Genomic DNA, 27,042 nt, shown 5'->3' with positions numbered 1-27,042 from the left:
GACCCATGGGATTGCTATTAGATATAAGCACATTGAGTAGAGAGAAAGAAAGCTGAAACAGACAAAAGGACAACAGGATGGGCAAAAGGAATCTAAAAAAAAGAAGAAAACAAATATAGTCGCACACCTTGGCTTTCTCAAGGGTTGCTAGAGCCTGTCTGTCTGCCTCTTTTCTCAGGGCCTCTGGATCCTCCTCCAGAGACACGTCAGAGTCTGAGGGACGACTAGTGTAGGAGTCTGCTGAACCCTGAGTAAGAAAAGGAGAAAGAAGAGATGGAGGGCAGAAGAGGTACATTTAGTATTGCACTTTAGAGTCTTTATGTCAGAACAATGTTGCATAGCTTGACAATCTAACCTTAGATTATGACACCTTAGAGTATCCACAATGATTCTTAAAATATCATAATATTCTCTCAATTAGCTATCTATTCAATTGTTTTGCAGTTTTTCCCAGATGACCGCCAGCTCATTTCCCACTGACTGCCAGCTCATTTTTGTTTACATTCAGTCCTCTCAACCAACTGCAAGGTGGTAGGAATGTGGGTATTTTAATAAAGCGTTGCTGGCAGTGTTTTTTTTTTTTTTTTTTTCCCTGGAGTTAAGCACTTCTTTCAAATCTTGAATGAAGTTAAAATTTTCAGGGAAGCTCTGACTTACATTAAGCTTTTTTTTTTTTTATAGATAATTTTTTTAATGGGACGATACAGATTACAACACAGGGCACAAGCGGAAACAACCTAGACAAGAATGGGAGGGTAGAACGTCAGTGAGAAAATTAGAGAGTATATCAAAGAACATTGCTTCAACTCTCAAGTACACTCCTACTTTAATTTTTTTGCCTCAAAGCATAATAATTAAAAGCCATCTCCAGTAATTACTTCTTCTTGGTCAGGGTTGTACTTTACCACGGAACACAGGTTGTGAGGTGGGAATATTGTGTGGGCGTCATGCGTGCATGTCTGCACACACACACACACACACACACACACACACACTTACATATTCACCACCTACTACAATGTTTTGGAAGGAGATAGAAAATCAAATAACTCAAAGAAAGAAGATGGATTGATTGTAATGTCAGTTTAAATCCAAATTATTACTTAAGATAAACCTTTAATAGATAGGTAGTTAAATTACCTTCAATCAGATCTAATTCAGACACAGAGATTTTAATGTTATAAAGTGCATGCTGCTCTTTTCACATCAGTGCGAAAAGCACTTCAGGTAATTTCTATGCACAAAAACACTTATTGCGTGTACAGTCTAAGCCAACTCTAAAAACTGCTGCATGCGCACTCAACCCCCCCCCCCCCCCATCTTTCTTTCACTCTTTCACTCTCACACACACACACACACACACACACACACACACATGCACAATAATTGTGTAACTGTGATTCTCTGTTCATTTTCTCCAAAGCAAACAAGAAACAGAATAATTTTCCAAAATAATTTGCATGACTTAAAACTTGCAAATTAAAAACAGGCCATACTTTACTTTGTACTTATTCTCTAGTCCTCATTCTTCTTTACAGGTACATAATGTTGAGCTAGTTCTATATGTTTTTTTTTTCTTCAATGCAGCAGTGCGGATCATATTGGTTATCTTTATATAAGCCACCCACACCTCTCTTTTCCCTGTTAACTTCTTTTCCCCTTTTTTTCCTCTTGCTGTTGTCAGGAGTCAGGCACACTCTAAACCGTGGGAGGTGCAGACTGGCATGAAGATAGCTGCAAAGACTGTGAGTGAGTGCGAGTGCGTTGAGGTTTAAATAGAGGTGAGAATTCACTATGATGGCATATGTCAAATGATAAATTATTCATAGCAAAAGAGAACCACACACTACTTATTAAATAGGACAAAATGGTAGTACAATTCAGATATTATAGCCCTGTCAACTGTCAGAATTCTCAATCCAAATTAGTTTAAGTCCAAGTCTCTCACAGGTACACACAGGAGACAAGGAAAAATTACAAAAGCAAACAATGATTTTTTTTTTTCCCATTTGAAAATGTTAAATATGAATTTGTTCATTTGCCAACAAAAAAAAAAACATATGGGTCAATTACCTAACATCACCCATATGATTGTACCCAACACAAACTTAAGACTAAAAAGTGAAAAAGGTTTACACATTCTCACAATGCACCAACAATTAGGCATTATTGCAAGTTAATTAAAACTAGTTTTCCATTATTGGCCTAAAAAAATGGACTTAAACAAACAATTTTCCAACTTTCTTAGCTTTAGCTCATCTTTCTGGTGATTGTCAGGGAAGTGCCACACAAGCACTAAACTACCATCAGCTACTGCAAAGTCATGTGTCCAAAATCATGTGCGCATAAATCTTTATTAGTTTAGTGTGTTTCTTATTTTCACTGTGCATTGCTTTTTTCTTTCATCAGAGTTACCTGTAGTGCACCCTGCAAGTTATGGAGTCGGCTGCATACCTACAGTATGAGCCTTATCAATGAGCAAATGACAGTGGCACATAATAATAGCCATGTAGCCAGCATAATATTGTAAGGAATCGCCACTAGAGGGCACTGTTTTGCTCTTTGTAGTTTTATATAGCCCTGAGTGTCCCTTAGCCTAGCCCCTGAGTGTCCCTTAGCCTAGCCCCTGAGTGTTGTGGTAGCTATTTGGTAAGTGTAGCTAGTTGTATGTTTAGCTATAAGGTAAGTGTAGCTATGTGCATGTTAGGCTAAAGACATGCTTAGCTAGATGTATTTGTAGCTGACTGCCATGGTTAGCTAATGACCATGTTTAGCTAATAGCCATGTTTAGCTGATTGCCATGTCTTTAGCCTTAGTCCTGTCTCTTGTCTCTAGTGTCTCGTTTTGTCTTGTCTCTTATCTCGGCCTGGCTCTAGTCCTGTCTCGTGCCTCTAGTCCTGTCTCTCCAAATCTCTCGTCTTGTCCCCGTTTTCAGCTCCACGCTTAGCTTGAGTCTGTGTGTCGTCTGTAAGCATGTGTCTCAACATAGTGCTTATATTTTATGTAACGGATATTACTGCCTGTGTTTCGTCCTTAAGCATGTGTCTCAACATAGTGCTTATATTTTGTGTAACGGATATTACTGCCTGTGTTTCGTCCTTAAGCATGTGTCTTAACATAGTGCTTATATTTTGTGTATTAGAGTCTTTGTCTTGTCAGTTAAGCATGTATTTCAGTATAATGCTTATGTCTTGTGTCTTGTCCTCGAGCCTGGGTATTGGTCAGTTATGGGTTGTATAATTTAAGTGTTTGTTTTGTTTTTCGGGAGTCCTGTTTTGGTTATATCCTGAATAAAGACTCTTTTGTACAAAAACACCCCTCTGCGCACATGCCTGCCCTTTTCTGCCCATGGCATTAACAACAGCCAATACCACCCAATCATGACAAATATACTGTATATAAAATCTTCATCTTCAGGATTTTATATATATATATATATATATATATATATATATTTTTTTTTTAAGAAAAAAAATATATATATATTTCCAGTGGAAATATTTACGTAAAATATATTTTAAACTTCAAAGAAATGTATAAAATTAAAAAGAATATAAATAAAATGTTTTTGTTTTAAACATAGTAGAATGCAGTGGTAACCAAGTAAAGTATAATACTATGCTTTAGAACAGAAGTACAGTCCTTTCTGAAAGTTTTGGAACTGCAAAGACATTTTTTTGGTAATACAATGGAGACATTTGAGTTTCACGGGTTGACAGATAAGATCAGATCTTTTTCTGGTGTGCTTTAGATGTGCTGAACATCTAAGAACAATGAATTTTGGTGGCAGACAACAGAATTTTTGTGAGAACAAAAGCTTTGGAACAGAAGGTTTTGAAGTTAATTGAAGTAATTATCTTTCTATTATGATGATAATCAATAGTTGTTTGTTTTGGCGTGTTTCTCCCTCCAGTCTCCTGCTAAATAAGATTGAATTGGAAGCACAGTATGGTTAAGGTCTGGTCGTTTGATTTGGCCAGTCTTTTCAGGAAGTTGTGTTCATGGTGTGTAAAGTGTCAGACAGACTGTTTCAATAAACTTTGGAATTCATTGTGCTGACTTACATCATCAATTAACATTAATGAGCTAGTTCTAGCTCATTAATTGAGTAGCCATGCAAGCCCAAGCCACCACACTACCTCTACTGTGCTTGATTAATGAGTTTGTAAGTTTTGTAACATCCTTTCCTGCTCCATACTTTGGTCATGTGCATCACACTGGTAGTGGTTACTCTTGGTTTCAGAACTGTTTTGCTGTATTTGCTAATTCCAATCTGACCTTTCGAATCTTAATATTGATGACTTCTTTTTCATTTTGTATAGCTTCTCTGCTCTCTGCTAAAGTTTTCTTTAAACAGTGGATTGTGATACCCGCTCCCCAGCTTAGGTGAGGTTGTTAATGATGTAACTGACTGCTGTTTGTGGGATTCTCTACATACAGTAGCTCTGTTATCAACTTCTGTTGTTTACCTTTGCCAAACTGTTCCATGTCTGGTTGTTAGTACATCAGGGGTTTCTTTTCGTTTCAGAACACAGCAAATTTTTATATCACTGCAATTAATATGGCTTGGTTTTCTTATAAAGATTATTTATATCAATAAAGATTATTATGTGTTTTAGTATTTTATATAATTATGTCATATGAACACTGTACCATTCTACCATGTATTTTTTCTTATTTACATGTTTTCTCCTTATACTTGGTATTTAAATATATCCAGGCTCTACAAATAGCAGATTTAGCACTTCACTTCACCAACTGTCAACTCTTTACACTAGCACAAGCCTGGCAGGAACCCAGTAAAGTCAATGTGAAGAGTGAAAAAAGGAGTGAAAAAAAGTCTATGAAAAAAGGAAAATGACAAGAGATTAGTTAAAACACATGCACATGCGCGCACACACACACATACACACACACCCGATGGGAAAACCCCAGTGAACACCTGACTTTCTATTCTGGTAAATCAAAGTGGGGGTAGAAGTCAGAATGTGAACAAAAAATAAAATCTAAGGTTTAACAGCTTGGAATTTAAAGTTGTCATTAAATAAATAATTAATACTTATATTATACTGAAAGATTAACACATCTACCATGAATACAATGGGATTTTGAGAAAATGAGTTTCTAGCAACTGCCCTTCTTCATACCACTTTCTTTTTAAAGGAAAAGCTGTTAATCATAATCAATCAATGCATTGTAAATCAAATCACGATCTGAATATTTATGGTGCAGTTCTTACACGTGACCTGAATTAAAATTCTAAATAAGTTTTTATCGAAAGCTTTTCAGGCCTGGTAATTCATAAAACATGCACAAACTAATGATACATAATAAATGTAAAGGACTCCATTGTAACATAACCAGCAAGATACCATACAAAGGCTAAAAACCACTAATTATTTAGTAGGATTTTAATCATCTTTAAGACTTCTCCTAAATTGAGCAGCTTGATAATACTCCAAAACAAATATTTCAAAAGGAAGAAATCTGCCAACAAAGCCTGAGAACCATGTTGACTAAAGGCTAAACAGAAACAGAAACAAGGTGAGAAAGGACAAGGGATGACAGATATGTGCCAAAACGCAGTATGATTATACCTATCATCTGAAACAAACATCTGAAACAAACTCTTGACGGCACAGTCATTTGCCATTCTACACCCATTTCTGTGTAATTCCCAGAAAAAGTATTCCGCCAAGCCTTCAAAACAGGATTATACTTATTATCTATTACATCTGAAATGAATTTGCAACGGCAGTCAGTCATTTGCCATTCTGCACTAGTTTCTCTGGAATTTTCAGAAACAGTATTATACCAAGCCATCAAAATAGGTAGCAATCTTTCAATATGAAGTCATTATTATTATGGGAGATTTGAACTTCACACACTTTACACGGTCACTGCTATACTTAAAACTGTAATCATATCAAAACTATCACAGATGTCCAAACAAGATGTTAATATGAATACTTGTAACTGAATATTGCACTGAAAGCTACAGTATGTTGTGACAAAAAAAATGAAAGATAATACAAATCAACATTGATGCCGAACATTTTCAAAACAAAGTGCTTAATATGGATTGCACATTAACGACAGGCTACCAGTTACTATGAGATTACTGTAGAAATGTGGAGGCAGTGTTCCGAAAATCTGAGAATTTCAGCACAGAACCTGGAGTATACTGGGTGTCTACTTATATGTGTGTGTGTCAGCAACTGGTGCCTTTACAGTCCCTGGGCAGAGCTGGAGGTCTAATTTAAACCCACAGGACCAATGCAGCTGCCCAGCCCAAAATGGAATCACACACACCAAAGAATGGGAGAGGCCAAGAGAAAGAGGAATTCAACAACAATACATTTACAAATGTGAATCCTGGCTACTTCTTTAAAGCCATTTCTATGATATCAAGTCTTATTAAAAACCATATGCTCACACCCACACACTCTCAGTGAATCATTTCCAGATCTTTCTTACCACTATGGGCCTGTGAATCCGTTCATTTGTCTCCATGGCACTCTTTCCTTGCCACGGCAGCCCCGAATCACGCCCAGAAGTCCAAGTCCAATCCAAATGTGATATGTGTATCACACAAGGGTACGTGTGCGAGCGTATGTCCAAAAAGTTCTAAGAGTGTTGGACGGTGGGGCCAAAAGCTCTGTTAACCTCAAGCCCCCAACCAACATTCCTCTTCTGTCTTTTTACTTCTCTCTCTCTCTCTCTCTCTCTCACACACACACACACGCGCACACACACACATGCACTCAAAACTGGAACCTGAAGTCAGTTGAGGGATAAAGATTAAGGGGGGGGTCAGATTGCAGGACTTGTGCTACATTTGCAAACTGAGGGTTAAATTTAGCTGCCACAAGCAGGGACAGAACTCCCTCTCTCTCCCGCTCTCACAAATTTAGCAGTGGTATGAGGTGGTGTGTAACAAAATGTGACTGGGAATGCAGTCGTCAGCTTAGCCGAAGGGTGCATGTGTACGTGTGTGTAAAGTCGGGAATTAGAAGGAGGAAGTGAGAGAACATGCATTTTCAGTCTCTCTTATGACGAATTGACATCTGTTGGTGACGTATACTATTCTATGACCAACACAAACTCTCCTACTCAAATGTTCTCCCACTGGACTGATTCATAAGGTCATAAAATAAAGCTTTTCTTCAGACTATAGGTCCACAATCGTTACTACGCTGCTAAAACATAACTCTGACCAACTAGTTTTCACAATTATGTTGGACAAACTTTATTGTTTTAAATTAAGCTGTCTTTATTATTTTTTGTTTTGAAAAACAGACACAAACATGTAAATATCTTTTTTTAAGGACTTAACCTGTCCAAAATATGATACTTATGGACCTGCAGCAGTCAATTTATCATATCAAATCAAATATGATACAGTAGTTCATCATCAACCACTGCTATGTTGATAAATGTTTATAAGCCTGTTAACTGGTCACTTAAATCAAAGTTAAACCAATAATATAAAAGTTAATTTAAAAGTTTTAATCAAATTATTTTCTGTTGATATTGCTTTTTAAAATGGTTTTAACAATTGGGCCTGACATCTTTTAGTAAAATTCTGTGTAATATTTGCATAAGCTAAACATTGCCTCAGGATTTATAAAGATTTCAGAAAACACTGATTATCTTCCTTCTTGCATACATACTGTATATTGAGGGATGTCAATCATGCGTAACTTACCACGCACACAACCACACACAACAACATGATTCTCACAATGAAAGGCAAAGCCCACAGAGCGGATGTGATGAGTAAAACAACAACAAAAACTTTCTCAGAGGAAGAAGTGGAAGTTACTTTGGCAGTATTTCATCATGATATATTTATGTCCATAAAATCTTTCATATAACATCATAACAGCAGCTAAAAGGCCAAAAATGTGGAGCCGAATTACAGAGAAGGTGACATCTGTGAATAAATAGAGGTAAAAAAACATGGTTTGACGTGAGGTAGTGTATTTCGGAAAATACTCGGTCACACTACAGTCTGAGACTGAGCCAGATTGGTCACATACCAGTGGGGCTAATGATGCTTTGCCCGGCTTTAAAAAAGATGCCATGGCAAATGGAATTCCCTAATATGCTGAGCCATTACAGCCTGTCTTCTTTTTATATGGCAGCATTGCTTCTTAATTGAATGACTCATAACTCATACCTGTCTTAATTTATGAATTTAACTTACTTTTTTATATTTAATAATCCTTTACTTTATTAATATAAAAGAGGATTAATATAATAATAATAATAATAATAATAATAATAATAATAATAGTTTTACAGAATGTTTAAAATTTGTGTGTGCAAAAGAAATACATAAACTATTTAAACCTGAAAGTGTAATCTGTGTATAAAAGGGGGGTTAAGAGTTTAAATCTCATCTCTGATCCTAGGTGGCCTAAGTTCCCTAAGATATGCCTTAGTCCCGCATGACCCTACAGGAAAAGTGGTGTAGATGATGGATGGATCGATGCATTTTAAGATGATCAGCCAAGAACAACAATAGTTACTTTTGGTATGCCAAATGTTAGAAACATTTAGTAACATTCCTAAAATATAAAAAAATTCTGAATTTAGACATTTATGTGCAAATGCTATTTTGAACAATTTTCTAATTAATCTGTTTATTTTTAGCTTGATAAACAAAACACATTAATTGTGAACAAATCACTTTTTCCGACTTTTTACCCTTATATGTCACAGGTCTGATTTTTTAGAGCTGTCTGAACACACAAACCTAATGTTTTTTTTTTTTTTTTTTTTTTTAAAGAGCTGAGGGATTTCATATCAGGGCTAGCAATAAATGCTAAAACAGCGAAGCATCTGACTCCCTACTTTCTTCTGGACCTCAACAATTATAGACCACTAATTGCGTGATGTCCTTCAGAGCAAAATCCCAAGCATAGTTTTGCAAGAATCAAAGCCAATGTTTAAAACGAATGAGTGATCACACAAGTATGACATGTTTTAACCCAGATGGCATGAGCAAAGATGTATCAATGAGTAGTCTCACTTTTGTTGTACTTTTTTCCTCTTTTAGCCTAACTGTTTGTGACTATCCATCTGTTTTACTTCCATCTCTTTCAACATTCAAGACTCCAGCGTGTTGCCTGAGACACCTCCTGGTGGGTGTAAATGTGCTGAAGAAGTAAATATTACACCATAGTTAAGGGTATGCATTCTGGATAATTATTAAATAGGGATGTTTTGATCTGCTGGAATGATGGTATTTCAGGATATTAATTATATTCCCACATACAGTAAGTAATGATATTCAACATGGTCATTGAAATATGACACAAAAAAGGGTAATTTCGCCAGTCAAAAATTGTTGGATTTCTACACTGTGATACTTTTACTGAGTAGATTTAAAAATATTTCAGCAATAACTAATACAGCAATTAATAAATCACTTCCCCTCTTGCTACATAATTCTCGCCTGCCAGAATCCCTGAACCCAATTCCTGCCCAAACCGCAGCCACTGAATACAGTCCCAAGCCTGGATAAAATGGGAGGGTTGCTTCAGGGTAGGTATCTGGTATAAAACCTGTGTTTTGTGTGGATTGGTTGGTCCATTGTGGCGATCCCTCGACTGGACTTGCCAAAAACCTAACAACAATAACATTTCCTCTTGATATATCCTGTTAATTATAATCTCTCATCATCTTGACTTGACTTAAATTACAAGATATTGAAATACTTGTAGTAATTTTACAAAGTTCATAAAGGTATACCATCATCCTGTCATGGATGATTCAAGCCAAGGATGCAGGTAGAGGTTTGTATGTATTAAACACATGGACATGGAAAAACAAAAACAACCTGGCACTTTGTATAAGGACTATGAACAAGGCATAGCATTTAGCAGTAGCATAGACAAGACAGAAACCCCAGCGACACTTAAGGCAAACACCACAAATGCAAAGGTAACCAAGTTACAAATCAAGATAAACAAAATATTATAATGTACTGTATTTTGTGTCTCAAACAACAGAATACAATGTTTTTGCGGTATCACCCACCCCTAGTTATATCACTTTCATAAAAACAATCTTTGTATTAGATGGGGCTTCATAGTCAACTAAGTGTGTTGACACTATGGGGTTGTGGTATGTTACATAAAAAAGTTCTGTTAATAGACCACAACCTAGAATTATGTTACTTGCTTTAAAGAAATCTAAAGAATTTTTGCCTTTCATTATTATACATAAAAAAAAAAATCCTTTTGTGCAATTTCATTTTTTTTCTGACCACTCACACTGGTCATGAACTGGAAGGTGATTATCTGGTATTACCTGTGCCTGGGGCATGAATGCTGACGTGATATTTGGTTGTGCAGCTGTTGGTCAAAGGCTGTAATTATTCAACAGCCTGTCCTTTATTTGTTTCTTTACAAAAACCTGTACCACTGAATAGATGTGTGTGTGTGTGTGTGTGTGTGTGTGTGTGCATGTGGGTTTGTGAGTGTTTAATTGTGATGTATAACCCAGGCTGTTTTGGTTGCCCAGAGCCTTCCATGTTATATTAATGGCTCATTGCACACACACACACACACACACACACACACACACACACACACCAGCTTCATTTCCCTTTGGCACTTCCTACAGAGCAGCATGGGGGAGGCCCTGTCACCATGGCAACCTGGGCCAGTATAGCAGCACCACTGTGAGTGTGTTCATCTCTGTATACAGACGTGGGTGTGTATTAGACCAGGGCCTACACAGTGTTTCTACCAGGTCGTTTGCTGCCAAAGATGGGGGAGCCGCATGTACATACAGTACACATGCACTCACACAGATCATGAAAATCAATATCCGTTGTAGCGGTTTAAAGACATAATACCACCTATCAGGTCTTATGCAGGAAGACCTTGACATCTCCATAGAAAATGGCCTTCTCATAGCTCTAAAGTTCACTAGATTTCATTCTAGATATATAGATGTATAATTTCTAAATCTATTTTTCAACCTGATAAGAAAAACATAGAATACACACAGTTCCTCAGGGGTTATATATTCCAAACAGATCATATATCATGCTGTTTTCGCAAAATGTCAAAAAATCTTTATCCATCACAGAATGTAAATATCTTATTTACAAGTATACTACATATACAAGTATATAGTATATACAAGTATACTACATACTGTATAATCAGATTAAAAAATAACTGTATGCACGATAACAGGTGGTTCCACATGTAAAACCTTTCTATAAATATTACAGAAATTCTCCATTTGGTCATTGAGTCTGAATCATCTATGGCACTCTGGCAGACGTTGTGAAATTTCTTATGAAATCTGTAGATATATGGTGGTGATGTTAGTGACTTGCACATAACGATAAGTCTATGAGTCAAGGTTACAGTCTACGATAGACACCATTTTAGCCACATACTAGACATTATGTCATAACAACATGTTATTTTAACACACCATTGATGCATACACTCCCCAGCCACTTCATTATGTTCACTTTGCTAGTACTCTATTGGACCCTTTTTGCCATTAAAACTGCCTTATTACTTCCTTCCATAGGTTCTTGACATTCCTTACAGATTTTGGTCCATACTGACATGATAGCATCATAAGGTTGCTGCAGAATTGTCAGCTGCACGTCCATGATGTGAAAATCCTATTCCACCACATTCCAAAGGTGATCCATTGGATTGAGATCTGGTGACATTGAAGGCCATTTGAGTACAGTGATCACACATTATCTTGTGGTCATAAAGAGATGGACATGGTCAGCAACAATACTCATGTAGGCTGTGGCATTTAAACAATGTTCAACTGGTAATAAGGAACCCAAAGTGTTCCAAGAAAATACCCTCACACTATTACACCACCACCCCCAGCCTAAAACATTGATACAAGGCAGGATGGGGCCTTGTCTTCATGTTATTTAAATTCAAAACTACCATCTGAATGCTGCAGCAGAAATCAAGGCTTATTACACCAGGCTATGTTTTTCTGATGTTTTATCATCAAATTTTGGTGAGCCAATAAGTACTGTAGACTCAGTTTCCTGTTATTCAAGGTTTGACATGTTGTGTGTTCTGAGATGCTCTTTGGGCTACCTCAGTTATAACGAGATGTTATTAGTGGTGCTTGCAAAGCATCACTATTGTTATCTTGTTAGTGGTGCTTGCAAAGCATCACTATTGTTTGGCGCGTAACTAGTCCCGCACCGTTTGTCATAGACCCATGAGTGAGGTGTCAAATCGTGCGGCTTATACGGGAATGGGGTGCTATGACTTTTATAAGGGGTGAAATCCCATAGACTTAACATTGAAGCCAACTTTGACGGATTGTAGCGCAGAGAGTGAAATTTGTAGAAACGTCAGATTTACCACATTTGAAGAGGATTGCAGCCTGTGTCAGATGATACCCCGCACAGGGGAATAAGTTCGACCCCCGGGGCAAGAGAGGTCCCCAAAGTTGGCCTATAGAATTTGAATGGGGATTTTGGCGACTTTGCCCATTGACTTATAATGGGAATTTTAAAAAATTACTAGTGCCGCACCGTTCGTCGTAGACTCATGAATGAGGTGTCAACCCGTGCGGCTTATTCGGGAGTAGGGTGCTTTGACTGTTCGAAGGGGTGGGTGGTTAATTGCCCCCGCAGGGGGCAATTAACCACCCACAGACTTAACATTGAGACCAACTTTGACCGAGTACCATGAGTGAGGTGTCGAACTGTGCGGCCCATTTTCGGGAACAGGGTGCTGTGACTTTTCTGAGGGGTGGGTGGTTAATTGCCCCCGCAGGGGGCAATTAACCGCCCACAGACTTAACACTGAGAACAACTTTGACCGAGTACCATGAGTGAGGTGTCGAACTGTGCGGCCCATTTTCGGGAACAGGGTGCTGTGACTTTTCTGAGGGGTGGGTGGTTAATTGCCCCCGCAGGGGGCAATTAACCGCCCACAGACTTTACACTGAGAACAACTTTGACTGAGTCTTGCACCGTTCGTCGTGGACCCATGAATGAGGTGTCAAACCGTGCGGCTTATTCGGGAGTAGGGTGCTCTGACTGTTTGAAGGGGTGGGTGGTTAATTGCCCCCACAGACTTAACATTGAGACCAACTTTGACTGAGTCCCATGAGTGAGGTGTCAAACCGTGCGGCCCATCTTCGGGAACGGGGTGCTGTGACTTTTCTAAGGGGTGGGTGGTTAATTGCCCCGCAGGGGGCAATTAACCACCTACAGACTTAACATTGATTTAACTGTGGATCTGACTGTCGTAGAGACACTCATTTGCATTTATCATCATGCTCATGAGCCACGCCCCCTAGCACCCTCATTAGCATGCTGTTAGCATGATGCTAACGCGATTAGCATTTTGCTAGCATGATGCTAACAAAATTAGCATGTTTCTAGCTTTATGCTAATTTCATCAGCACATCGCTAGCATGATGCTAACGCTATTAGCATGTCGCTAGCATTATGCTAACTTTTCGCTAATCACATGTATAGAATGGTCCTAGCATCATGCTAGTGTAATTAGCATGATGTTTAGCTGATTAGCATGGTGCTAGCTTGATGCTAGCTGTATTAGCATGTTGCTATCAAGATCCCATTGTCGTAGAGATATGGAGGGTCAGTGTTTCGCCACGGCAAGCACCACTCACATTTTCTTCATTTGTGTTACTGTTGCATTTCTTATCAGCTAGTACCCATCTGATAATTCCCCTTTTGACCTATGGCATCAACCAGACATTTTTCACCCAGAGAACTTGGTGCTCACTGGATATTTTCTCTTTTTCAGATGATTCTCTGTACACCTTAGATATGGTTATGTTTAAAAATCCAAGTACATAAACAGTTTCGGAAATGTTCAGAACAGTCTGTCTGGTACCAACAACCATGCCACAATCATAGTTACTTAAATCACTTTTCTTCAAGTTAAAATCAAATCACTTTTTAATAGCATATTTTCCTACCTTCATGTTTTTATCCATTGACTATTCATCATAACCTTCATAATGGAACACCCATATATAACCAAATAAGCTCCACCACTAATTAATATTAATAGAAAACCAGTGCACATGTTGCAAAACTGTTTTTGTGAATAAGCAATATTTTTGTAAGGATGCTTTAGATAGAGATCTCAGGCAGTGTTACCAGGTCACCTGATATCTAAAGTGCTATAAGGGCTAACATGGGCTCCTATACTGTATTTAGATGTGAGGAATGCAATAGAACATCAGCACATTATAAAACAGATAATATGCTCTCCTACAAACACAGATAAAATTTGAGATAAAAAGAGAAACTTTTGCTATTGTTTTCAAGAATGTTCGTAGAAGCTCAGGTTGAATCTAGAGGTGTGCATCCAAACTTGTACTGCACGAGTAGGAGGTGTTTTCTTTCATGTGGGTGCAAACAGTTTCTTAAACATGAAGCTCACAAAAGTTTATTTACATGAACAGGTGGCGGTCTTTAAGTAACTGCCTGACTCTTTCACGATGGCTTAAAATAAATTATTGGGATGTTAATAGTTTGGGAAATCAAAGCATTTAATTGTGTTAAAAATATCACAGACAAGTACATGGAGCGGTTATGCACTCTCATGAGGTGTTGAGGTCAAGAAACTGTTAGATCAAGGCACAATTCACAGACAATGCTGACAGTGTTGGAATTTATACTTAATTTTTTCAGTGTTGAACTCTTTATTTGTCTTATATAAATTACTACACTGTGAAATTATTTTTTTCCACATATCCCAGCTTGTTAGGAAACGGGAGTCAGAGTGCAGTATCACCCATGATAGCAGACAGGGTTAAAGGTCTTGCAAAAGGACCAAACGGTGGCAGGTTAGTGAAGCTGGCTTTCTTATTAATAACCCAGAGCCTTGGCCCACTTTTTGGCAGGGTTTTTGGGGGCATAGTGATAAGGTTAATATTAAATAAATGTTAGTGTTTGTTTTGTGATATTTTTCTTAGACTGTGTTAATTTTTCCTAGTCTTTCTCATGCTTCTTTACATGGCAATAGGTCCTATGGTTCAAACCTTGGATTTTCATAGAACGTGAATGGCTCATGCTTTTTGAGCAGTAACAAATGAATGTGGCATGTATGTACTTTTACTTCACTGAGTTAATGGTTCAGGACCTAAATAGCTTCTTTTCTGTGAATAAACTAGAGAACAGTGAGACCCTCCATCATGTGTGTGTGTCTCAACTTATGTACGCATGTTGCTGCTCTTTTTAGCCAACGAAAGCAATGCCTGTAACTGGCAATGCAAGTAATAAAATGCTAAAAAAAAAAACACACAAATTCAATTTAATACAAAGTTTGTCTATATAAATAAATCACAATTTAATGAATTAATTTATTCTTTCCTTAATTTATTCATATATTCATATTCCATACCGCTTTATGTAGGATTGCAGGTAACTTATCTCAGAGAACATGGAAACATGCGTGCACACTGAAGGTAAGAAAATCACAACTTGTAATGATAAAATATTTACAAAATATGATTTTAATTATTTGTAATTCTGATAATCTTTTCAATAAATTCAGCTGAATAGAGCACTGAGGGAAGACTTCTCTGCTTCTATTCCTGCATCAAAAGGATGCAGCTTCTGCTAGCACAGTCATGGTGTCAGAGTCTGCTTCTTGGCATGTCGATGTGATGTTGATGCCCCTTTGTGCATACATAAAGGAGGTAATGTTCCCTGTGTTGTCTCCTGTATTGGAGCACGGGGGAGAATTCTCAGTTTGACACCCCTTGCTGGTGGGCAAATGTCATGCAGCAGGAGCATGGAAAACAGGACACATAGAAAGGGAGGAAGCATTTCAGCGTGACACAGGAACCTTTCTTAAAATGTCAAGTCAATGTGAGGGGCTGAGCTACAGGTGCAGTTTGAGTGTGTAGGTGAAAGAACACGATGTAATCGGAAACCGAGCATCAAGGATTTGTTATTCAGGTAAATGGAGCAAACAGACATTGTAAGCAGCCAGATCTAGCTGCATAAACAGACAAACTACAGGTAAAAGCTTTAGGTTATCTCAATTAAACTTAACTGTGCACACTCTAATAATAATAATAATTATAATTATTATAATTATTATTATTATTATTATTATAATAAACATTAATTAAAACACTGGTTACTTATCTAACACAAGTAACTCTCTAGAAAGAGAAATTAACATAAATTTGGGGGCTATCATTTGAACATGATTACTCAAACTGGACAATTGAAGATTAAAATAATATCAGCTGGTCTTTTTCTCTTCAGGTTGGGTTTGAGTATGTGCTAACTAAGATTCATGTTCTCTGTTGACAGAATATAAACTTAAAGTGGTCTCCTCCAGTTGTAGCCCATTCACCTCAAGGTTTAATATCTTTTGCATTCTAAGATGCTTTTCTGATCACCCCGGTTGTCAAACCTGTTTATTTGAGTTACGATAGAGCTCTTGCGTGTGACATCAGACGTGATGTAAACACAAACCATGCACCAATCTGCCCGACAGTTGCTGAGCATGAGAATGCCCCAATATACAGGGTCAAAAGCCCAGAAACAGTTTTATTTTTATCTCAGTTTTCTACTGACAAAAAGAAAAGATAATTGATATCAGCCATACAGCAGGGTAACAAGGTTAAACCTGGTCAATGACTCTTGTTCGTGATCACTGGCACTTGTGTAATAATAGTGACTATTTTCTCTCAGGTAGCATAATCATGAAATTAATGTTTGGTTAAATTGAGCCAGGGCTGTTGTTATTTTTTGTTATAGTTTTACTGAGGTCCACATTGTATGCAATATATTTTTAATGTTCAATCTTTGTTTTTTTTTATCCTAAATTAAGTAGATTGTTTTTTCAATCTTTTTTCAATTGCAAAAAAAAAAAAAAGCAGCAAGGTTATGGTCGAGCATAGGGTTATTGCATGTAACACATAATGGCTGGTTATCAAGTTTGTTTATTGCTGTTTTTGTGAAAGAACCAAAAACAGAAGTTCACTCCCAGCATCCCAAGTGTATGTGTGTGTTAAATTAATGTGGCCTGAAAAGCAGCTGTTGGATTTGCAACGAATGCTAAAATAAATTATAACTCACATCTACCGCCTGTGCTCACACTAAATGAATAAAAATACACGGTTGTGAGATTGGTCACTCATCAGACATGCAAAGAGAACAGAGTTATAAATAATTAGCAAAGAACGGGTGAAAATACGTCAAAACCTAATGTGTTCAATACCAGAATGTAAACTACATTGATATACTGCATTAAAAAAGTTGAAATTTTACTAAACGTTGACCTTAACAAAATCTTTTCTGATGAGTAAATATCACCATATCGTTAATCTGGCAATAATGGTGATTTATCAGCTGGAGCTTGATAAAAAAATTGGTAATATTTACTAACAGAATTTTCTCAATATACACCGTTCCCTGGTCTCACATCATGTGTGCAGTAAAATATGTAGTGGTTACATTTAGCCAGAAACGTATCATCATTTGGCTGGGTGGTATTATCTACGTCAGGCTTGACTGCCAGACAAAATGGCGAATGTTTTGATTCTGGATCATGTGACCCCAAGAGCTCTATAGATGTCCTGTGAGCCTAATCTTCCCTCTGATCTCTCTCATAAACAAGGTGTTTCAGCCTGAGGACCCTATGTTCAAATAATGTATTCTTGTTTGCTTTTTTACACCACCGTGTGTAAACTCTATAGACTGTTGGGTGTGACAATTTCAGGAGATCAACAGTTTCTAAAATCCTCAAACCAGCCATTCTGGCACACATTGACAGACAATTACACGGTACAGATTGGCTAAATGGATTAGATAATTTAATAGAAAGTTGCAGGTGTACGCTAATAATAATAGTGGATGGCGAGTGTAGATAAATAATGAATTAGCCAGAATAACTGTGGTACAGCAAAACCCATTGAGAAGACATGAGGGGAGCAAGTAGGGACCCATCCTTTTTTTGGGTCACTACATAGTATGGGATTATAAATCCTTACTGTTCTACTGTAAAAAAAAAAAAAAAAGACAAAAAAAATTACTAAGTGTATTGCATGTATTTTCTGTATGAGCATCTTGTGATTAAGCCCTTGGGATAAACAGTCGTTGTGATTTTCCAGTACCAACTAGTATTAGTGCTAAAAGATTAGTGAAATTATAATAACCTCTAATTACATGTTTGAAGTGTACATCTGGGATAAGTTTTTTTTTAGGATCGGGTCCCAATAATCCCAGATATATGCAGAGCATGTATACAATCACATGTACAGCAATTTACAAATCAGATTTGTTTTACATATTCTTTTATGACTAGATTGCTTGTGTGTTTATCTAAGCTGCTACAGTGTGAATATGTGTTATTGTATAATAACACACACATGTGCAAGATTTAGTGTGGAGAGTTTGAAGACTTACCTGCCGAACAAAGCTGTTTGATGTTGTGTCAGACGAGGTGCTGCCATCAGATCGCTTGAAGCGACTCTTCCTCTTTGCGTATTTCCCCTGAGAGACACAGTGTTAGAAAGAAAGAGAAATGGGGAACATTAGAAATTATCCTTCAACACTGAAACGCACCAAAACATGCAAAAACACTGTCTGTACTCTACGTCCTGTCTTTATATACAGATAAGATTACCCATAACTACTCATGTCCGCTGGTACACTGTGGGACCCTCTAATCTGATTGGCGTGAACTGTGGCCAATGACCTGCTGGCCCTAGATGAGGCCATGTGCAGCATTTGCAAATGCTAGACTCTGTCACCATGGAGACCGGAGAAAGGCTAATTGGGTTTGGTGGCAATAAAAGACCTTTATGGAACAGACAGTACTGTAGCATCTCTCTCTCTCTCTCTGTCTCACGCACAGGCACACATACACACAAACACTCTCTCACACACACATATACACACACAAACAAATCAGTTCATAATAGAACAATTAAACCATTGTTCTTTCCCTTCCTTCTGACACACTCCCACACCTTCTGGCTCGCTTTTGCACATCTCAAAATGAATGACACGTAGAACTGATATCAAAAAGTCATAAAAATTCTGGTTAAAAAAAGGACTTACTAAATTAAAATGAAAAGCTCATATATATCCTGCTAATGTATTTGTGCTAGTTCATCATCCTTAACATGCACCAACACTTGTAACCACACATTAAATACTAGATGATGAGCACACTTCTTAGACATTAGATGAAACAAGCTCAAACATTTCCCATGTGACTTTTTTTTCATTTTAGCAGCAAAACCAATGATAAACCTTGGAAGCAAAACATCCTTACATATGTACAGTTAAACATGTGCTCATCTCTCATTAAATGGGAAGCTAAATTTGTTATGAGATGCGTAGAGTGCTGTGTTCCAAATGCATGATGAGTAGAGAAGGGTTTTGAAAATGTACATAAAGATCAGATGGGAGAAAAGGCCAACCAAATGTCAAGGGAAGGAGGAGGGATTTAACACTATGGCAGTGCAAGACTTCCTGTTGACAAACACCCACTGGGACTAATTGGATAACTGGGAAGGGGGGAAAAGAAGGTATGGGAAACTTGTGTAAAAGTTGCACAGTAAGAAGCAGAGAAGCCGAGACAAGAACGGGAAGGGAAAAAAAACAGAAAACTAAAGAAGCGGATTGGAGATGACATGAGGAGGAGATGAGAGAAAAGAAGACAATAGCAGTCAACAGGATTGACAACAGACTGGATCTAAGGACAGAAGACAAAGGAAAAAGAAAGAACAAAAGAGGGAAAAGTAGAGAAAACAGAAGTAGAGATAAGAGGAGAAGAGGGGGAAGAAGGTCAGTGAAGAAGGAGCAAAAAGAAGAGCAATGGAGATGTCAAAGAAAGAGTGGAGGCGGGAGAAAAAATGAGAGACTAGAATAGGTGACAAAGGGAGAGGAGAGAAGATGAAGAGACAGGTAAAGACCCAAGAGGACAGAGGAGAAGAGGACAAGGAGACAAGAAGCAATGAAAGAGAAAAGGACACATAAAAAGGATGAGAAAACAGAAAGGAGAGGAAAGAGGAAGAAAGGAGAGGATGAATCCTGCAAGCACATTCTGTATCAGTAAAATGTGTTTCTTTATGAAACCACACAAAAATTCACACAATTATCACAATTCACAAATTTCTGTATGTGGTGTAAGGATGCCAAAGGGACACAGAAAAACTATGCACAGTGTCCCATTTTTTATTCTTTTATATTACTACTCTTAAAAGCACTTATGATTCTATCATCATGTTTCTAGTCATGTTTTTTTTTCTGATGACCACAAGCCCATCAGTGTTCTAATACAGGCAATCACACACCACACACATACAGCTGATTCAACCTACTTTAGTACACACACACTAATACAAAGGCACGCACGGGATCATGTACACATTAACACAACCAGCTTTATAGTTTCTACCACCTCCTCCTCATATCTATGTATAGAAATGATTCAGATAGAGCACTTCTCAAAAACAAACACAGCATTATATAACATTGGAGTCATAAACCAGCAATCAGGAACATCACTAAAATTTCAGCTTTGAGAACACTATAGCCAGAGAACTAATCAGAGAAACAGTCCTTAAGAGGCAGAAAGCAAAGCGATAAGAACATTTTGTATGAGCACAAGTTGCTTGATTTTCTTGCCTGTGCAAGTCTAATTTCTGGCATAGCCCTGGCTTGATGAATGCATCTGCGCTAACAAGGGTGGAGTGGCACAATAGGAGGTACAGCATTTAAAAAGCTGCCAAGGAGTTTTAAAATCTGATTTGGTCCCAGATCAATGCAGATAGCAGAGGCTAATCGTCACCGAAACTCAGACGTTTGAGTGCGTTGGTGTATATTCCTCCGTGCACATTCCAGTCAGTGGCAGGCACTGATAATTGGTCGATGTGAGAACTTATAGGATACAGGAAATCCTCAGTGAACAAGAATGTCATGCAGCATGCCAGACAGAATGTGCACAAGCAAGAATACCCTGGAATCTGCCCACTAATTGACTGTATCTATACATATATAGCCATTATCCCTAGCTCACTTCCCTTAATCACATACTCTAAAGGGTTTAATTAATAATCTACATATAAGTATCAAGAGGATTCTGATTCATATATTAATCACCATCACTTTTATGAAGGCTTGTTATCTCATGCCTCTTCAAATTCCCTATGGCCCTGGAAACAGGAGCAGCTATTTTCAGCTAGATTTTCGTGCAATTTTTAAGATAGGGAGTACTTTGCATGTCTGGAAAGCCTTCTGCCAAAAGTAAAGCATCAATAAAAGCCTCTTCTAAGGTTATCACATACAGACAAATGGTCAGGTAGAATGCTTGAACCAGAAGTACTGAAGACTCAACTAGCATGACTGGAGCTGGAATGAGTTCAACTTTCACTCACTTATTTTTCTACAGGTCTCACCCCTATCCAGTGTGACTGGATAAACATTCAGGGCTTCTACCATCAATGAGTGGATAATGGAAAGTGAGCAATCCTTGACAGCAGTACATGTCCAAATAATAAGTGGTATGGTATGATAGGGCCAGTGTTTTAATCTGATCTGTCACATCAGCCCAGAACCCACCCCTGACTGCAGATTCTTGGTCCAGAACAGCACAGCTCTACCTCTCTACTTCAGAATAGGTTTCTTGGTTTTGGCTTACATTAATCTACCACATGCAATAAGAAAATAAAAAGTCTTGCCAATGGTCTGTTCTGATTAATAATAACATGTTTAGGTCCTTTGTGCACTCACTCATAGGGCTAATACTTCTTGTCCATTTTACAATTTTTTACTCTTTTGTGCTCTGAGATTTAAATGGTGTTTGTGTGCCCTGCCTGTTACACAATTTTGTAAATACACTTACCTAAAGTATTATTAGGAACACAATACTAATACGGTGTTTGACCCCCTTTCGCCTTCAGAACTGCCTTAATTCTACGTGGCATTGATTTAACAAGGTGCTGAAAGCATTCTTTAGAAATGTTGGCCCATATTGATAGGATAGCATCTTGCAGTTGATGGAGATTTGTGGGATGCACATCAAGGGCGCGAAGCTCCCGTTCCACCACATCCCAAAGATGCTTTATTGGGTTGAGATCCGGTGACTGTGGGGGCCATTTTAGTACAGTAAACTCATTGTCATGTTCAAGAAACCAATTTGAAATTATTCGAGCTTTGTCACATAGTGTATTATCCTGCTGTAGCCATCAGAGGATGGGTACGTGGTGGTCATAAAGGGATGGACTTGGTCAGAAACAATGCTCAGGGAGCCTGTGGCATTTAAACGATGCCCAATTGGCACTAAGGGGCCTAAAGTGTGCCAAGAAAACATCCTCCACACCATTACACCACCACCACCAGCCTGCACAATGGTAACAAGGCATGATGGATCCATGTTCTCATTCTGTTTACCACCATTTGAATGTCTGAACAGAAATCGAGACTCATCAGACCAGGCAACATTTTTCCAGTCTTCAACTGTATAATTTTGGTGAGCTCGTGCAAATTGTAGCCTCAATTTCCTATTTGTAGTGGAGATGAGTGGTACCCGGTGGGGTCTTCTGCTGTTGTAGCCCATCCGCCTTAAGGTTGTGCGTGTTGTGGCTTCACAAAAGGGCCTTTGCTACATACCTCGGTTGTAACGAGTGGTTATTTCAGTCAAAGTTGCTCTTCTATAAGCCTGAATCAGTCGGCCCATTCTCCTCTGACCTCTAGCATCAACAAGGCATTTTCGCCCACAGGACTGCCGCATACTGGATGTTTTTCCCTTTTCACACCATTCTTTGTAAACCCTAGAAATGGTTGTGCGTGAAAATTCCAGTAACTGAGCAGATTGTGAAATACTCAGACCGGCCCGTCTGGCACCAACAACCATGCCACGCTCAAAATTGCTTAAATCACCTTTCTTTCCCATTCTGACATTCAGTTTAGAGTTCAGGAGATTGTCTTGACCAGGACCACACCCCTAAATGCATTAAAGCAACTGCCTTGTGATTGGTTGATTAGATAATTGCATTAATGAGAAATTGAACAGGTGTTCCTAATAATCCTTTAGGTGAGTGTAAATTTCTCCTGCACATGCAGTACTGGCCAAAACTATTGACAACAAAAGTTAAATTCAATATTTTCATTTTTTTTAAACAATCAATATAATAAGAATAAGTAATAATATGACTAAAAATAATATTTGATGCAATGAAATTGCTATACAACAATTCATATTTAGTATGAACTTCTTTAGTCTTCAAAACCTGTTGTATCCGGTTGGACATAGAGTTAAAAAGACGTCTGTAGTAATCTGGTGTCTCTTATTCAATTCATGCCTGCTTTATTGCTTCCTGAAGATCACATACACAAGACGGTCTCTTAACTGGTAATGCTGTCGTCACCACTGTTCAAACAGTTTCCTATTTTGCATAGATCTGGAGAGAACCCAGGCCATGGCTCCAGAAGCTAAATACCATTGTCAAAAAGCCAGTTTTTCACTACTTTTTCAGTTAATTAGCCAACTTTTCAGTCAGATAGGCAAGAAACTAGACTTTTAGAGTCTAGTTTATTACAGGGTATTACAATTGTTCAAAACTGTTGTTAGTATAAACACAACTCTTGGCTTACAACATGACGCATCTGAATAAAATTCCTAAATAGACTACTCAACTTATTTCTAAATACTACTGGCCAAACTATTTTTGCTAAACTATTTTATTCCAACAAACCTAACTGTAAACTGTTGATGTGCCATTACCCAGAAAACATCATATAAAATGTACAGAAAGTACAACACTACTGAGCAAAAAAGAAAACAAATCCTTTGATCCATTAAAATATCTTCTATAAATCTCAAACATATTTTTACATAGGCTTGTGTTTGCTTGTGACACACTATGCATCTGCGTGGTTCATGTAAATTGCAGTCTAATAATAAAATGTATGACATGAGACACAAGTTGGTAAATGTTTTTTTTGGGCCACATAATCAAAGCACAGTTGTACTGCAGATTATAAAGTTATTATTTATTTTAATACTAAGTAAACATAGTGGAAGTAAGATTATGTTATTTGAATGAATTTACAGTATATGGAGTTATGATTCACTCATGTTCAAGAAAATATGCACGGTAAACAAAAAGGTGGATGCCGTCTTGTTTTTTTTTGAGTCATGTGTCTCACCCAGCTGGTGTGGATTAAAATTTAAATGGAAGTACTGTATATCTATTAAAAAATTGTAAAAAAAACAAAATTCTTTAACAACATTTTGTTCATATTTATATTTGACCGTTTGAATAAAAAAAATATGTCACCTTTTAAAGTTGTGAATTTCAGACTGCTGGATTTTTTAAAAAAAATTTAGTTGCACTTACATGCATCTAAGTTTTTGTAGCTTTGCCATTAATGTATCTAAATAAAATCTTAGTAACAGATGAGAATTTTTTTGTTGTTCCAGCTTGCCAGTCATTTCAACGAGATAGATAGATAGATAGATAGATAGATAGGTAGATAGATAGATAGATAGATAGATAGATAGATAGATAGATAGATAGATACTTTATTGAACCAGAAGGAAATTTTCTTTTTTTTTTTTATTGATAGAAAGATGTAAAACCTATAAGACAGAGAAACGCTAAAAAATAAAATGTGACACCATGGGTAAAAAATAAATACAAATTCTAACCTCAGCTGCTCCTGTTTAGATTACTGCCTCGTAGGGGTAAAACCTCAGGCTGCCGCATGGCACCATACAATTCGGATTTTCTAGGCAGCAATTCAATATTTGATAAAACCTATGACTCTGTTATGATAATATGTTCGATTTAGTAGCCTCTGATCAATATGTGACCAGGCTACGTGCTACAGACTAATCATCTTGCAAGCATTTGAAATTATGAACACATTGAGTAAAAATCGGGGGTATTTTTTACATGCCAGATGTAGGTTCTTTTATTAATAGTAATTGATTTGTAGTTATTTTTAATTGGCAATAATTGACATATCAGTCCAAATCATCCGCTCAACCTATTGCCTGTATCAATAGACATGAAAATACTAAAAATATATATTACGAGGCTATTATGCCTTAGTATGTATCACCGTCTTTAAAATAGCCTATATGGCTAATATTATAAAGATTTCACATCATCTATATAAGTAGTTTATATTTTATAAGGTGGTACTGTAGGATTGTCGCTTGCCTGAGATAGAAAGTTCAGCAAGCCAGGTAAGAAAATAGGCTTAGTTACTGGTTTCAGTGTGTATAAGTGTGTATGTGTGTGTGTGTAAGTGTACAACTACGTTTTCCGGTGCACGTGGGCGTGGTTATAATGAAGCCGGAATAATGAATGACATCATTCCTCTGTCTAGAACGCGACCAGAATCTTTAAAATGACATTTCCAGCATAAACAAGTAGGACAATGTTAAAAGGAAAAAGTGGGGAGAAAAAAGTCAAAGATTCAGATAACAATAGCCTATTCCGTTTTTTTATTTAAACCTTTTACAGGTTTATAATATAATCCCGAATTTAGTAATAAACGTATATTATCAAAAGCTAAAAAATAAACTTAAGGAAATAGATAGAGGTAATAAAAGTTATAAAGAAATGAAAACGTTTATATAACTGGTTATGCAACAGGAACCTGAAGAGAAATGAGAAGAAAAAAATCCATAACTACAGCATGATTATAAAATACTTCCAATCCGTCTTTATATTATTTTACCAGACACTTTATGCACACTAGAGTGGTTATTAATAGCCTACTGAGTATGAAAACTCACTGTAGTTTATTTTCTACTAAAAACAAGCAAGCAGGCAAACAAACAAACATAGGCGACAGTAACAAAGATTAGCCTGTCTACCAACATCTACCAATATTCCTATTACCTATGTACCCACTATCTCAGTATTAATCCTGTATAAAACACATCCAGGGAGTGTTTGTGTACACGCAGCAGGTGGAAAGTGTTTTCTCCGCGTTTTATTTCTTCCTTACCTGCGCGTGCGAGCCGTGGTGGTCGAACATGTCCATCTGGATTTCCTGTGTCGAGGTGGAAGGCGTCCTGGACATCCCCTTCTGTACCATTGATTTTAGCCTCAATAACGGTGTCTAATGTTTCATTTACTGTATTTCTTTTCTTTTATTGTCAAAACATTTTTGTTTCAGGATTAAACCAGTACACCGTCTTAGGTAGCTATAGCAACCGTATCTCTGTTCCTGCGCGCGGTCGGTATACTCACTCGCTGGCTCTTTGAGCTCGAGCCTTCCGTCGTTAGGCGGACTGGCCACGCCCCGTCCTTTCTCCTCCTGTCAGTCAACCAGCGCATTCACACAGAGCATCACTGGGAACTAAGAAGATGCTGCTCCAGTAGTTTATACATTCGATATTTTTTTGTACAACAATTTTATATATATAGGTTATTCTAATTCTTTTTTTGTGATTTAAATTGGATTTTATGTAGAAAACAGTAAAAAAAAAAAAACATTAATTAATCATTCATTAATCTTCTACAGGGCAATTTTTCAGGTAAAAAGTAATTAGATATTAAAAATGTGTAAAAGAAAATCCATATTTCTAAAACAAATTTATTGAAATTTATTGAAACATATTGTACTGTATATGTACTTTATTAAAAAAATATATTTTATTATTAAAAAAATTAAATCTTTAAATTTCAACGTAGGCACCGGTGGCGTCAACCAGTTTCCTCAAACAGCCATGGATGGAATGTATAATCTTCTGAAGGAAGTCATTTGGGATATTGGTGAATCCGTGCCTCCAAGTCATCCAGTGTGTGAGGCTTTGTCCTGTACACCTCTTTCTTTGTGTAGTCCTACACAAAAAAATGACATGTAGTGAGATCTGGACTTCTTTTAGGCCATTCCTGAGGTCCACGTCATCCCAGCCAAAGTCCTGGAAAATGCTAGTCTAACCACACACACACACAGTAAGAGCTAAATTGGGCGGTGCACCAGTGATACTGCAAGCTCTATAGCCAATAATATTGCCTGGCTAGTTTTCATCCACCCTTTATACC

The 27,042-nt window shown here is 37.4% G+C and overlaps 1 protein-coding gene across 4 annotated transcripts in view; it reads right to left on the bottom strand.

Moving 5' to 3' along the window:
* Positions 1-26,241, bottom strand: part of cacnb1 (calcium channel, voltage-dependent, beta 1 subunit) — a 38,959-nt gene extending 12,718 nt beyond the window's left edge. For 3 of the 4 annotated variants that reach the window (XM_053514699.1, XM_053514700.1, XM_053514702.1), the window contains exons 1-3: positions 26,000-26,241; positions 18,431-18,517; positions 128-247 (exon numbers count right to left, since the gene is read on the bottom strand). In XM_053514699.1, the coding sequence (XP_053370674.1) occupies positions 128-247; positions 18,431-18,517; positions 26,000-26,089 (297 nt within the window). In that variant the 5' untranslated portion in view covers positions 26,090-26,241. Of the gene's footprint in view, positions 1-127; positions 248-6,477; positions 6,711-18,430; positions 18,518-25,999 lie in introns of those variants that run through there. The other variant, XM_053514701.1, reaches the window with a different exon arrangement.
* Between the last annotated feature and the right edge of the window lie 801 nt (positions 26,242-27,042).

The sequence above is a fragment of the Clarias gariepinus genome, chromosome 16 (genome assembly GCF_024256425.1).
Source record: "Clarias gariepinus isolate MV-2021 ecotype Netherlands chromosome 16, CGAR_prim_01v2, whole genome shotgun sequence".
Taxonomy (NCBI): domain Eukaryota; kingdom Metazoa; phylum Chordata; class Actinopteri; order Siluriformes; family Clariidae; genus Clarias; species Clarias gariepinus.
The sequence above is the reverse complement of the archived record's forward strand: the minus strand, read 5'-3'. Positions and strand labels throughout refer to the sequence as shown.